The sequence below is a fragment of the Mus caroli genome, unplaced genomic scaffold (genome assembly GCF_978045245.1).
Source record: "Mus caroli unplaced genomic scaffold, Mus_caroli_1 scaffold_17, whole genome shotgun sequence".
NCBI classification, from domain to species: Eukaryota; Metazoa; Chordata; class Mammalia; order Rodentia; family Muridae; genus Mus; species Mus caroli.
The window spans coordinates 84480253-84495674 of NW_028227272.1; the positions used below are offsets into that span (position 1 = coordinate 84480253).

Consider the following 15422-nt stretch of genomic DNA (forward strand, 5'->3'; position numbering starts at 1 on the left):
ACCATAGACATCCATCGACCAGCACAACTGCAGTTATAAAATGAGTTTTGTTTGGTGATATGTTGTCATTATTGTAGGCCACTTTTAAGTGGGAATGTTATGTCAAGGTTCTTGACCAAAGTGCTTTTGAGTGACCAGACCCTTAAGGTGTTTGGTCCTTGTTTAAATCCTCTCTGGTGTCTGTCTTCCATGCCGTCAAAGAGCATCCCTCAGAAGCCACAAATGCCCTGAGTTATTTACTACATTTTATTTTGGACCATGCTCTCAGCGAGTTGGGAGGGGATAGAGTTGCCCTTGCGTATTTGTGACTTCTGTATCTGGATTCAACCAAGGGTAGGAAACACTTGAGAGGGGTACAGATTTCTTCTTGTTGTTTTTCTTAACCTATGCGGTACAATTGTTTCCATGACAACCACATTTTCGTGTTGTTAGGAGTTACCTAGAGGTGAAAGTATGTGTGTGGATACATGTAAGTTATATGTAAGTGCTCCATTTCAGATGAAGGATTTGAGATGAGCATCCTCAGAGTTTTTTTTATCCATGAGGGATCATGGAAATAAATCTCTATGGATACTAATCATGACTGTTCTTCTCTTTGTTATGTATGACATACATAATTAAAAATGAATGCCAATTAGTTCTTATCAGTGAATTTGATTACGTTAGTGAGAATATAAAAACTAATGTATCTCCTTGCTTTGTTATGTCTTAAAATGGCTTTGTGTGTGTGTGTGTGTGTGTGTGTGTGTGTGTCTGTGTGTGTGTTTGTGTGAGTGTCTGTGTGTCTGTGTTGCATTCTCAGGCATGCACTGGGGTAAGGGTTTGGAAATGAACAACTTATGTCCCTGTGGAGATAAAGTTCTCTAGAGAGACAGATCCTGTTTCCAAGGCACCAAGGCTGGTGTAGCAAGCCTGTTCTTGAAGAAATTTGGGGGTAACTGGAATATCTAAGACAACATCTCTGCCAGGTTTCCTCACAGACTTCCAGAGCTGCCTACAGTGAGCCACGCTGCTTATGTCAGTAGTGTGGGCTCACGCTCATTTGGAACTGCAGCTGTGGATTCTGCCCAGGTTGGCAGTGTTGCCAGACACTGTGGGGAGCGAGGCCCTGTCTGGGCTGCTGGCGGTTACCCATAGGAATCCGGAGCGAGTTCTGGACAGGTGCTTGGAAATGGAGGTGTATGACAGGGTAAAGGGTAAACTCCTCCAGTGGAGCCGCTTTTCACACATGTCCTTCTGCCCCGTGGACGTGGTTCTGGCTACCCCATTAGCACCCTGTTAAAGCACTTTCATGCAGATCATATTTTTTGGTTTGGGCAAATGTGATAGTATTAAGTAGCTCTTTTCAACTGGAGAGTCATTAGAGGACACACACACACACACACTTTCTGAAGAGGTTCGTGTGCCTCCATATACATATAACATGATGTCTCGTCCTCCCGAGACATAGGGTATGCTGAGTAACCCTCCGTCTTTTCGTCTTTTCGTTTTTTAGATGATACACCATCTGAAGATGCCATTCCTTTGGTTTTCCCAGAGTTAGAGCAGCAGCTCCAGGTAAGGATTCTGCAAAGGCTTGCCTGCTTCCCTGCAGCGCTACACATATGCGGAGCCAGCAAACGGCTATGTGGGGACTACAAATCGATACACAGGGCAGACGGCTTTTAAGTCCTAAGCATTTGTGTTCTTAGGGCTCCGAGGTCAGACAGAAGCAGTTAGGGAATGCCTGTGGTTATCTAGCTATGACACCTGGACTCCAAGTGCTCAGAGTCAAGTTGCTGGAGCTGGGAGTGTGACCCCCCTGAGCTGGGAGTGTGACACCCCTGTTTCTTACTACAATGTCTCCAGGCTGTTGGACTTCCGCTCTGATTAGTATTAAACCGTGCAGAGAGAAGCTGTCATATTGCCAAGGCTTTGGAATATTTTTTTTTTCTGCTACCTGCCTCTTTTTCCATTTTTCTGACAACTTCTAGGGCAGCAGTTCTTACCTTGTGGGTTGTGACCCCTTTGGAGCTCACATATATCGGATCTCTTGCATATCAGATAGTTACAGTACTACAGTAACAACACTACAGCTATCAAGTAGCAATGAAATAATTTCATGGTTGGAGGTCACAACAGCATGAGGGACTGTTTTAAAGGGTCACACCCTTAGGAAGGTTGAGAGAGCCAGTGTTCTAGTGGAATATAGCAAGTGGGAGTTAAGACCTTCAGAAAACTGTTGGTTCTGCCTATGAGAACATATGGTATATATCACTTCTAGATGACCTATGGGAAGATATCCCAGCTTAACACATCAGAGTGTTTGTGTAAGATACTAATTTACTTTTAACTTTTTAGATGGAATATCCTGGCCTTAGGCAAGGAGGTTTTGAGTGTTGATTTCTGTGTGTACAGGGTTTCTGCCTTCACGTCTCTCTGCGTATCACTTTTGAGTCTGGTATTGTCAGATCCCTTGGAACCACAGTGACAGGTGGTTTTGAGATGCTAGGAGGTTGTGGGTAATTGAACCTGGGTCCTTGCCGAGCAACCAGTTCTCTTAGCTGTGGGTGTAGCACCTTAGAACTAACGTGGGGGGTTGTTCAACAGATCACAATCAGCTCTATAGATCTCAGCAAAGTCTGAGTAGCAGGTAGGAAGGTGCACTGGTTACCACACAGCCATCCTGAGAGAGATGGCGTTGTGAGGATGTCTTCTCCAGCTCTTTCTCTGTGCCCCGCCCCCAGCCCCATGTGACACATCAGCCTGGACCTCTAGCTGTTGATACCTAATCACACTTCCCCTACTCCCGCACTGGACCAGCATTCTTTCTTTCTGTTTTGCTCATGTTACACATTACAGTCTTTGAGCATTGTCCTCCAGGGGGTTTGTCTATATATGGACTACCAAAGTAGAGCAGGGACTCGAAAAGGACTGTGTTCCCTAACTGATGCTGTCCCAGCTAAGCTGTTTTATTATCATGGAAATCAGATGAAAACAGGATCCACCGTTTTCAACAAGATAAATCAGGAGTCAGTCCATGTTCTTGTTCCCCCATGAAATTATAAATAATGTATTCTCTTTGTCTCTGTGTCTCTCTGTCTCTGTCTCTCTTTGTGTGTGTCAGAAAAATATTTTTTTCTCCTAATTGGAATATCAATGATCTTTCTTAGCTTATGGCTCGGTCTGTAGAGGATTCATGGCATTACCCAGATTTCCACATGATTATCGAGATAATTTCCTGTTAGAGCATCGCTAAGTCCATTTAAATGGTATAACCCCAATTACAGCTTATAGTTCTATTTGAAATATATTAGAAATGAATCTACTTAGTTATTTTACTTAATTATTCTCCAGTGTGAAGTTTTCCTCGTTATTGATCTTTAAGGAGGTAGGCCCTCATCGTTTGGATTTTCTCCTTCAGTGTGGTCATGGCATTCCCGCTTCCTGAGCAGAGAGGGTGTCACCAGCCTCCCAGCAGAACACATTCAAGTCGATTTGTGTTTCTGCAGTGAGAGATGAGACTGAGTTTGATATTAACGCTTACCAGTTGTCTCCACTTTCAGCTAGGAATGCCTGTCTAGAGGAGTTGATGCTTATAATCTTTACTCTCCAGGGTATGTGTGCCAAAAAAAATCAACCAAACAAACTCCCCAAACACAAGACGGTGAGGGAGCACATTCCTGTTCCCGTGCTTACAGAAGCACACACATCTAAGCCAGGCTACAGCAGAGAGTCCTGCGCTAAAAGCAAAGAGACTGCTTCATGGACAATAGGAACCATCTTTTACCTGGGCCAGGCCTTCCTTACAGTTGGATGTGAGCTCTTCTATCCTGTAATAAATACTCTTTTTTATCATTATTTATATTTATGTATATGAGTACACTGTAGCTGTCTTCAGACACACACACTAGAAGAGTGCATCAGATCCCATTACAGATGGTTAGAAGTCACCGTGTGGTTGCTGGGATTTGAACTCAGGAACTCTGGAAGAGCAGTCAGTGCTCTTAACTGCTGAGCCGACTCTCCAGGCCATCTGTCATACTCTCTGCTGAGTGTCATGATCTGCTATGGGAGAATAAATGCCAGTTTATTTTATAGAAGAGCGCTGTGGGAGTCACTACAAGGAGATGTAAACCATGGCAGCTCTTACAGTTCCCTCTGCGGCACCCTAGAATGATCTCCTCCCCTGCATACTCTGACTCCATCGCAGGCAAGGGCCATTTCCCTACATGTGACCTCACTAGGTTCTTGCAAAAATCATAGACACTAACTGTTCTGTCTCTACTTTGTACACGAGAAACCTGAGGTCAGAGTTGCAGCTAAATCAGCTCGCGGATCTCTTTCTCTTACTACTCATGGAACACATGGGCCGTTTAAATGAGTTTGATAAACTGAGACTTGTTTTGCTTCAGGGTTGGCAAGGTTACCATGACGCGGTTCTAGAAATGCCTTGTAAAACCTGTTGGGACTTTTCTGATATCCTTCGCACATTCCTGGGTGATTTATAAAGCAGAGCTATAAAATATCTATTTGGTGGATACTCTATCGCCAATTTGACCCCCTGAGAGTTTTCTGTGGCTTTGCCAAGAATGTGGACGTGTTTGAACATGCAATTCACAGTGCTTCTATTTTCACAGAAGCCAAAAAAAGCCGTGGGCAAGAATAGCTATGACAAACCTTTCATTTGATGTCTCTATTAACACAAGACTCTGGGTCAGAGACCTCAGGGTAAGGTAGAATTAACTCAACATTGCTCTACTTGTTCATTTCTAGGCCTCTGCACAAGGGCAGGTGGGAGGTTAATTTTACGTTTCTTTCTTGGGACTAAGTTTCCAAATCCCTTGTGGGCATCAGGCGCAGTATTTGGCATCTGGTTTAATTTATATAATTAGGAAAAAAGAAGGTGCTGTCCTATGTCCACTGCTTCAAGGGGAATGAAAAATTACTACTTTAGGGAAAAGTGATTCCCTTCTATTTGGAAAGGTGTTGACAGAGCTCTGACTTCTCTCTGTTCGGAACGACAAACTTCTTTCCCCATCCAGAGTAAGACCAAGTCCGTCTCACAGCCTGAGTGAAAGAGTTTTATGTTTTTGTCCTTATAGCTTAGCTCAAAGCTTGCTTTCTGTAAGCCTCACCCTCTTCCTCTGATAGCTGTTTCACACTGGGGTAAGGGTAGGAATGAAGTATTCTAATGAGGAGACCTAACAAATTACGTGGAAAAAAAATGGGCTCAATCAACATAAATAGTTTTCCTTGGTGAAATTCTTGATTGAATAAAATATTCAGGATTAAGAGACTTATTTCTAAACATGTAGCACAAAGGCAAAACCTCAAGATTCTGAGTTACACACAGAGGTTTGGGTGTTCTCCCCATTAAAGCCAAGGCACTTGGAAAACGATGGTCTTTTAAAAACATAATAAATTGAGCAATAGCTTCAAAGCCTTCTAAAGCCCTCTCATCTGACGGGAGACGACAGTAACAGGTGTCTCTGTGGTACGCACTGAACTTGCCTTTTCTCAGACAGAGTCCTGTAAGTCCCCAATCTGATGTCACTTCTACAAATAGATAATTTCACAGTTTCCCTTGAGTATCGTAATGTCATCTGGCAGCCTCTCCAGAAACTTCTTTTCCTGCTTGCCTCAGTATATCATTTGGCATCTGGGACATGACAGCTTCAATACATTCCTGGAACTGTGGTCAGGAAAGGCTGAGGGGTGCTGAAATGGCCAACATTTCTCTCTTGTCCACACACTGATAAAAGTATCTTGGTGGCTATTCAGAAAAAAAATTATATATAAATTTATAATTTTATATAAATATATTTTTTTCTGAATGGCCACTAATATATACTATATATATGTATATAGTATATGGAGGAGATTGAAAGATTTTGGAACTCTGCCAAAGTAATATTTATTTTTGAGTCATCTATCTGCATGTACACCTGCATGCCAGAAGAGGGCGTCAAGCCACACTATAGATGGTTGTAAGCTCTCATCTGGTTGCTGGGAATTGGACTCAGGACCTATAGAAGGACAGTCAGTGCTCTTAACCACTGAGCTGTCTCTCTAGTCCTGAAAAAACATTTTTTTAAAAGCTGAGTCAGTGGTTGTTAGGATAGACACAACAACAACAACAACAACAACAACAACAACAACACAGTTAGGAACAACCGTGGGAAAAGTCTGGGAATTCTTGAATTACATAGCTCTTTTATAGTCTCTGGAGCAACAGAAAGGACACAAATGTGTTTTAGTCCAAGCCTTACAATATGTAAGTTACACAGTGTAAATTCCAGCACTTACTGGCACTGCACTCAGTGTATGCGTTAAAGAACTGTCAGTTACTACATATCTTCAAATCCTTAAAGTCCTAAACTAGTAAAAAATTGAATGGCCATAATTGAATGAACTCTAGATCTTCCTTTCGTCGACCTATACTAGTTTTCTCCTCTTTGTTTCAGTAGACTGTGCTTGTTAATTTTGAGAGACTTTACCATGGAGGGGTAACCTCTGTTCCCCTACCAAGTAGGGAATCCTGAGAATCAAGGAGTAAATACAAGCTCCTCTCAACCACCACAGTATGTTTGCCTTCCTAAATATATCTTCTGTGTGGGAAGCTGGGGTAGGAGAATTTAATTCTTGCGTTTTTTTTGAAGTGGACAGGGCCAGTAGTTTCTGAAGTAGCCAAGCAGAAAACGGAAACGCTTAAGCAGGCTCGGCCCCTTGCTGAGGTGTGCTTGGCAGCATGCTTTCTCACGGGCTCCCTTCCAAAGGATGGGCTACACTTCTGGAGGCTGTGAACCGATGACTGAGATGGCGCGCAGTGGATCAAGCCACAATCTTGGACCCGGACCTTGCGGTTTGGTTTCTCTCTTACTTCACTGCGTTAAATTAGTCCTGGTGATTGGGCAGGATCCCAGGGGCTGTAACGGCTCCCGACTCTGCGGTGTAACTTAAAACCTTTGCAAGCTCTATCCTCTCAGGAAAGGGGGTGAAGAGGAAGTCACTACCCTGGGCTCTGACCTCATCCAAGCCCCAGTCTGTGCCTTGGGAAACTGTGTCTCAAAGTTGGCTGGAAGGGAGGCTGCAGGAACATCTTTATTTACTCCCCTTTGAACTCCAGTGAGAGACCTTCCCTCGCAGTGGGACTGAAAAGCCATTTCTGTGGAAACACGGACTCTGTGTTCTAGAATCTTGAACCATTGCTTTGGGTGGTGGGGGCTGGGGTGGGTGGTTACTACCAGAGAGGGAACCCAGAGGCTAATGCTCCAGTGCTTCGGTGAGAGTCCTGGTGAGGGCTCCGTCCCTTTGGAGTCAGTCCCTCTCCTATGAAGAGTATATGTACTGAGGGACTCAAAGTGTAGGAAGTGCAGCCTAAGGAGAGGATAACAAGGAACAGGGGCAGCATCCCCTGATCTCAGGAGGAAACAGGAATATGTGCTCCCACACGGCCAGCCGGCGTGGGACATCAGTGCAAATCTCTCGAATGGAAACAGTTTAAATCGAGTGGTGGGAATAAAAACAAATATCATCTTTATTGTTGTTTTGATTTTTTTCATGCCTTTTTTTTTTTTTTTTTTTGAGACAGGGTTTCTCCGTGTAGCCCTGGCTGTCCTGGAACTCACTCTGTAGACCAGGCTGGCCTCGAACTCAGAAATCCAATCTGCCTGCCTCTGCCTCCAGAGTGCTGGGATTAAAGGCCAGCGCCAGCACGCCCCGCTTTGGGTTTTTTTTTTTTTAAATCTGTTTTGCTTTTTGAAGTATTCTTCTGGTGCTGAATTCAGTACGGAGCCTGGGATACTTTTGAACTGTTTGTTGGCTCTCTCTCTGTCCTTCAGGGGCTGGGATTCCAGGTGCGCACCATACCTGGAAGAAGCTGGTATTTTTATTCCCCAAAGTTAATGTTTTCCCTCTAGCTGTACTAGGAATCCTTGTAAATTATACTTTAGCTGAGCATGTATTAAACAGGCTTGCAAGCCAGTTAAATCATAGATGACTGGGTTTAAGCCTACTGGTAGTTTGTTTTGTTTTGTTTTAATTTTACACATGTATTTGCTTTTTTTAGCCCCAGCAAGTTTTCACTAAGACTTTTCCTGCTCTACGTTTCCGTGCTGCTGTGCTTCTAATGATAGGAGAATCACCCGGACCAGCGACAGCCAGTGTGCTCACGATGTAGTAGCCCCATGTGCTGTGTTCATTCAATACTCTCGCTGCTGTAGTGGTGGCCACAAGCTTTGGCCAACACAACGGTCATATTCTATTTCAGAGCTCGTCAAAGCTGGGCAGTCGGCAAGGACGGGTGATTCCCTCTCCTCCAAGTGCTCATCTCCAGAGTCATGAATTTTCCAGTTTTTATAACAAGTTAGAGCTTGGAATTGATCAAACTCCAAAGACTTGTTAATTCACCACCCCTGGCCCCCCCTGCCCCCCCTGCCCCCCCCCCCAGACACCATATTCCTGCCTTGGTGTGCAAGCAAGAGCTGGTAGCTTTGTTTTAAAACTACAAATCATGTTTGGATGTTTGGATGTTAGGGACGTATGTTCTTTTAATTTAGTGAGCACTGCTGGTCACAGCAGCTCTAGGAAGGCCAGAATGAACGGCCATCAGAGAGAGAGAGAGAGAGAGAGAGAGAGAGAGAGAGAGAGAGAGGAGAGGAGAGAGAAGAAAGAGAGAGGAGAGAGAGGAGAGAGAGAGCGAGCAGGAGAGAGTGAGTGAGAGAGAGAGAGAGCAAGCAAGAGAGTGAGTGAGAGAGAGAGAGAGAGAGAGAGAGAGAGACTAAGAGCAGTACACACCTATCCTATGGCCATAGAGGGCTGGGGTCGGAGCTCTGCTGGTGTAACAGGGCCCAAGGGACATCTCCAGTTCTGCATACACTAGGAATGGTGGCATACAGAGATAGAGGCAGGAAGATCAGAAATTCAGGATCATCCTCAGCTACACAGCAATACCAGGGCCAACTTCATAACACGAGAACCTGTTTTAAAAACGTGGCAATGTGTATTAGGATGCAGCACAGAGTAGTGCATCATTATCCTCTGTTGCATTCATTCATTCATTCATTCATTTAAAACCTAAATGTTTTAATACTTTGATTGACTGGAATTTCTTTGGGGATGCAAACCCCATGCAATGGGAATAAATTAATTCTTCAATGAATGTTCTGGGCTGGGATAAATGTCCGCTGTCTTCAAATGGCAACTGATGCTGCTGGCCAGCCAACGTGTTGATGTGCCCCCGCAACATTTGTGGTTAGCAGTGAATGGCTTGAAATTTTAATGTGGTGAGGATTTTGAAGTTCCCTGGCAAAAGGGTCAGGGAAGGCAAATGCGAAGTAGAAATGAAGTGAGCCTCAGCCAGCAGACCCCCAGAAAGAAAGCATCCCAGATGGGCAAGGGAAGCAGAAAAAACCACCTTTGCATCAACATGTACTGTGGCTTACAATAAATATGGCCTGCCATCTCAGACACTTCCAAGGGCACAGTTCAGTTATTTAACTAATCACATACCCTTAGTAGCAGAACCACATTGCTTAGGTAAAAAGTATCCTGCCAAATGGTTTTGAAAGGTGGTATTAATTATAAACAAAATAGGATTAATTTTGGCATTTCCATCTGTGTACATAATGCCCCCTGATTATATTCAACCCTCCCCGCCCTCCCCACCACCCAGAGATTTTCTTCCTCTTCTAAAATACAGTGTTTTATTTATTGAAGTTTCTTCAATTAAGAGATACCAGATAACCAGATACACTGGTGCACATCTGTAATTCCAGCTGCTGGGGGAACGCGGTGGAGGGGCTGACGCTCGAGGAGACAGGTTTGAGGATCACCGGGACTACACAGTGAATTCTGTGATAGTTCGTACAAGATCCTGTCCCAAATTAAAACTGCAAAAGGCCTAGAGTTGTCACTCTGTGGTAGCGTGCTAAGGTACAGATGAAAACAGAATGATGGCTCACCACTTAAGAGCAACCGCTGCTCTTCTAGCAGATGTGGACTCCATTCCTCCCATCCACTCGGCAGTTTGGAACAGGCAATAATTCTGGTTCTAGGAGGTCTGCCACCTTTTGGCTTCTGGGGGGCACTTCATGCATGTGGTGCGTAAATACACACGGGAATGAAACACCCATATCCATAAAATTACAAAACACAAAAGCAAAGTCATGGGGAGAATCCCACTTATTGCAAAGAGTTGCAAGGGGCAGAGGAGGGAGGAGGGTTGAGGGAGGAGAGAGGATTGAGGAGGGAGGAAGTGTGCTTGGGATTCTGGTTTCCTTTTAAACCACAGCCGAAAGGATGCTCCCACCTTGACCAGCCGCTAGCACCTTTATTCTTCCAGGGTTGCAGAGCCTTCATGCAGGACTGATTCCTTTCACTATGACTTTAAGCAGCCGCTGAATTCACGGTCCAGGTAGTTGCAGGCGGCAAGCGATGGACTGAATTCTGCTTGAACCGAGTGTAGCTTATGCGCTGTTTATGAGGACCGCATGACACGTGTAATCTTATGGCTGCCAGTAGGCAAATCCTTTGACAGGGCACCGATGATTTAAGAGCTTGGCTCTGGGGACGCGGGCTATGTTGCCTTCATTCCACTGACTGTTAAGCTTGGTAACGTGCCAGCGTAACAGGTGAAAATTGGCGAGTGGGTTGCGATTTCTGGGACACAGGCTGGAGGAGCCAGGAGTTCCGGATTCCTTTGGCAAAGGCTTCGGCTCCCAGGGAGAACTATATTGTCACACTACTGTGCCCTAGTTTCCCATATTTTTCTGTATTGCAGAGGATCATAGTTGCAGCCAGCTGGGTTGATGTTGTTAATGTGCCCACAGGGATCCCGAGAAAGATGCCCCATAAAGTGATTGTTGTTAGATTCTACATGAATTAAGTAAACAATGAGGATTCACACGAATGTAAAATTTGTCCTAATGAGAATTTGAAAATACTGTGGAACTTAGTAATATGCATTAATTGTGCGTGTTAACAAATCTCAGGGTGACGTGTCAGTCAGGTGTACATCTATTTAGAATTTTACTTCCTTTGAGTGAGCAGGGTCCTCTTAGCTATCGGCCAGAGGATAAACTTTATTTCTGTTATTTGCTGAGCAAATAAAATGCCCCCCCAAAGAAATCTGTGTGTTTGAAGAATATGGAAAGAAATAGTAAGAGATCCTTTAGTTCATACTTTACTAATAGAAATGGTACCTAGTTAGACAGTCTGTTTACCTACGGCAATTATAATGTCAGATAAGACCAAATAACTTGTTCAGCAGCAAACTTTCATGGTTATCAGATTTTACATGGGTTTTTCCCCATAAATAATTAGGGAGTGATTTAAAAACTCATTAAAAGACAATTAACTTCGATTCCAAGCACTAGCGCTTGCAATCACGCATTGGTGATATAGAAATAAGAATAAAAACTCATGGAAAACTAGTTCTTTAAAAATGATTTCTGAAAGTAGGAATTCTTTTTCATGTTGTATTTAGAAAACTTTGCCAAGTGGACCTGTTTTTCTCTTCGATGGGAGGAAAGAAGAAACTCAAACCTGTTCTTCTGTTCTCTGTTCAACTTCATGTGTCACAAGCAGGGTGTGTGTGGGGGGGGAGGGGCTGGTCTTCTTTACCAGTTTGTTAATTCTGCCAGCACATTCTCCAGCCTCACACCCTGTCTCTTGCATTGAGCACACCTCTCAGAAGGGGGCAAGGGGGCCTTTGTCTGCACCGCTCTGACGTGGTTGTGACTCTGGACCATGAAGTAGACAGAAAAGGGAGATAAAAACAGAACCAGAGTAGCCCTTCCCACTGACCTTTCGTAAAGCAGTTTGCAATTTCCGAGGAGAAGCAAAAGTTAATGGGAAATGTATTTTTCACCCACACATAGCAGGTAACTGACATGTAGTACTATGTCTCAGGGCCCCGGTTCAGGGCTGAGGTGCCCATGAAAGTCACAGGACAGTCCGTGTCAGCACGACCGTCTCACCACTCTGTGTCCCCCAAACAGAAGTAGTCCGGCTCTGTGCCACGGTTGATCCAGAGCACTGCTTCCTGACAATGGGATGGACTCATGGCTTCTCTTTCTTTGTGCAGCCTCTGCCGCCGTGTCACGACTCCGTAGAGTCCATGCAGGTGTTTAAACAACACTGCCAAATAGCAGAAGAGTACCATGAAGTCAAAAAAGAGATCGCCTTGCTTGAGGAAAGGAAGTAAGTACCTTCCCGCCTGCGCTCCTACTGAGTGCCTGCGCTTCTACTGAGTGCCTGCGCTCCTACTGAGCGGAGACTGGGGTGGGCCCGGAGGGAGCGGGTTTTAGGAAGGAGCAACAGACCTTCTGGTGATTTTACCTGTGCCCTAGGAAAAAGGTCTGTGGGTGTGCTTCCTCTCAAAGCTCATTATCTGTCTATCTATCTATCTATCTATCTATCTATCTATCTATCTATCTATCTATTTTTCTTGGACATTTTCTTTATTTACATTTCAAATGTTTTCCCCTTTTCAGGTCTCCACTTCAGAAACCCCCTATCCCATCCCTCCTCCCCCTGCCTCCATGAGGGTGCTCCTCCACCCACTCCCGTCCTCCCACCCTGGCATTCCCCTACACTGGGGCATTGAACACACTCAGGCCTGAGGGCCTCTCCTCCTACTGATGTACAACAAGGCCATCTTCTACTACATATGTGGCCAGCTCCATGGGTCGCTCCATGTGTACTCTTTGGTTGGTTGTCCAGTCCCAGGGAGCTCTGGAGGGTGGGGTGTCTGGCCTGTTAACACTGTTGCTCCTTCCATGGGGCTGCAAACCCCCTCAGCTCCTTCAATCCCTTCTCCATTTCCTCCATTGGGGACCTCAGCTCAGTCCAATGGTTGGCTGTACAAAGCTCATTTTTTAAAAATAAGAGATTTTAGTTAAAGAAGTTAAAATTGCTATAATACCATCTCGGGCCGGGCCATATTCTTCACAGCCATAACAGAGTCCGCAGGATAATTTGGCTTGGGGTGAATTTTAATTTATGTTTATGCAGTACAGGTCCCATATTTAAATGGAAACCCTTTTTTGAGTTGTATAAATGTATTGGTTGACTAACTGCGTATTATATTATATTATATTATATTATATTATATTATAGGTCTGCTGTGGAAAGTTATAGAATTCAATTAATTAGTTATGCAATTCAATTCATTAGAGCACTTTAATTTTACTGGCTCTTTATTTCACAGAACTTACCTCAATTGCACTTGGTTTTCCCAATTTTTGTCCCTTTTCGTTGCTGAAAAGCATGGCTTGACACCATGCCATCATCTGCTGGCAAGTTTGTTCTTACACATCAGGGGAATCTGTTAGTAGTATTTACACCTCTGCAAAAGGAGTGAGCCCAGGAAAACATAGATAGACATCTCCCACCGTTGAGTTCCTAAAGCACAGACCTCCACGCTAAACACGTTACTATCAGGGCATGAAACAACTCAAAAGCATGGTCTATTTTTTTCTAGACATAGAATAGACGAATATTCTATCTCTTCTTCACCTTCAACTTCCTGGAGTGACATAGTATATTTATTACTTAGTTTCTAAATGAAAGAAGGTGAATGTGTTTTGCTCTAGAGAATCTTAGGACTTTTGTGAGACACTCCAGTATAGTGGTTAGACACCCACATATTTGCGGATTTGGGTAGTAGGCTGCCCACACTTACCCAGCAGACCCAGCCTCCTCTAAACTCCCAGCTTGGCTTCAGTTCACACATAGCATTTCACTTGGACTTTTGGCTGTAAGGGATTAAAAACTGATAAGAAATCAGAAGAACAAGTTTATAAATCCAAGGCTTTCTTTTGGGTCAGAGAGTCTTGATAAGCTGTCCAAAATACTTAGATGGTGTCTGTAAGCGCAGGGGGACTTCTGAGAGTGTAGGGAAGGGGTGGGGGTGTTGCTTAGGATCAATAGCCTGTGACAGCATTTTTCTGGGCTGTGTTTACTCGTGCGTGTGCACATGTGAACTATGGAGGTACAACGGGGAAAAGCCTACCCAGATAGCTTCATTTAATTCCTAAGTTCTTTGGATTGGAACTTCTGGAGGACTTTGTGATTTAGTTTCACCTCACATGTGGCATTTTTAAGGCAATGTAAGATCATCGCCCACTAAATTATACGCTCTAAAAGTTTATATTTTTGTGTGGTACATTTTGAAATAGGACAGGATGATGGCATAGGAATGACTAATGTCTGGGCTCTGGTACTTGTCCTCGCTTTGTGTTGAGAGAAATGATAACTTGTGGGTACCACCGCAGCATCCAAATAAGAAAAGGCTAAGTCGGCTTCAGAGAGAAGCAGCTAGCTAATTCAGGAGAAAGTTTATACAACCTTCCAGGACCACAAAGAAGTGAGATCCCCACCCCCACCCTCTGAAACAGAAAGACAGACAGACAGACAGACAGACACACCCTACGGAATCACAAGGTTATGTGTGTTTCTGCCGAAGTCATCTTACCCCTTCATCAAGTGTAAATGAATCTTCTAAACATTGCTACTTGTAGGGTATGAACAAATTATTTTACTATTTTTTTCTTTTTTTTTTTTTTTGGTTTTTTGAGACAGGGTTTCTCTGTGTAGCCCTGGCTGTCCTGGAACTCACTCTGTAGACCAGGCTGGCCTTGAACTCAGAAATCCACCTGCTTCTGCCTCCCGAGTGCTGGGATTAAAGGTGTGCGCCACCACGCCTGGCCTATTTTTTTTTTTTCATATTTTATCTAGTTTCTCAAATCCCCCTTTCTCCATTCTTAGTTCTTTCTGTCTAGGTAGAAGATTTTCTGCTACAAAATCATGGTTGGTGAAATATTATAATTGTTTTCCTTCCTGTTATTTTTTAAAAATTTATTTAAAGATTAATAGCGACTCCTGCCTCTTCCTCTCCTTCCCGAGCCTTCTTTCTCTGGAGAGAGAACCTCAAGCCGGGCGTGGTGGCGCACGCCTTTAATCCCAGCACTCGGGAGGCAGAGGCAGGCGGATTTCTGAGTTCGAGGCCAGCCTGGTCTACAAAGTGAGCTCCAGGACAGCCAGAGCTATAAAGAGAAACCCTGTCTGGAAAAACCAAAAAAAAAAAAAAAAAAAAAAACCAAAAAAAAAAAAAAAAAAAGAGAACCTCATGGGTTCTAGGTGGCAATCAAATGCACTATGTCCGCAAGGATGACCTTAAACTCCTGATCATCCTGCTTCATCCTCCTAAGACCTGTGTTGCTATGAAGTGCTGTGAATCGAACCCAGAACCTTCTGCATGCTAGGCAAGCACTCTCCCAACTGAAATACACTCCCAGTCCCAACAGCCAATTCTGGCCTGGATCTCATAACCTAGGACCCTCCACAGAGCTTCCTACCTTGACCCTGCCTCAGCTGCATTGACCTATTCACTTTCTCAGGACCCTGTCTGTGTCTGCTCCACAGGCAATAGTTCCCCA

General features: G+C 44.2%; 1 protein-coding gene across 1 annotated transcript in view; it reads left to right on the plus strand.

The window, feature by feature from the left end:
• Map3k7cl (MAP3K7 C-terminal like) overlaps positions 1–15422 on the plus strand; it is a 38203-nt gene that overhangs the window by 13763 nt on the left and 9018 nt on the right. Inside the window, exons 3-4 of the mRNA XM_021185486.2 lie at positions 1496–1557; positions 12068–12183. Coding sequence (XP_021041145.1) covers positions 1496–1557; positions 12068–12183 — 178 coding nt within the window. The remainder of the gene's footprint in view (positions 1–1495; positions 1558–12067; positions 12184–15422) is intronic.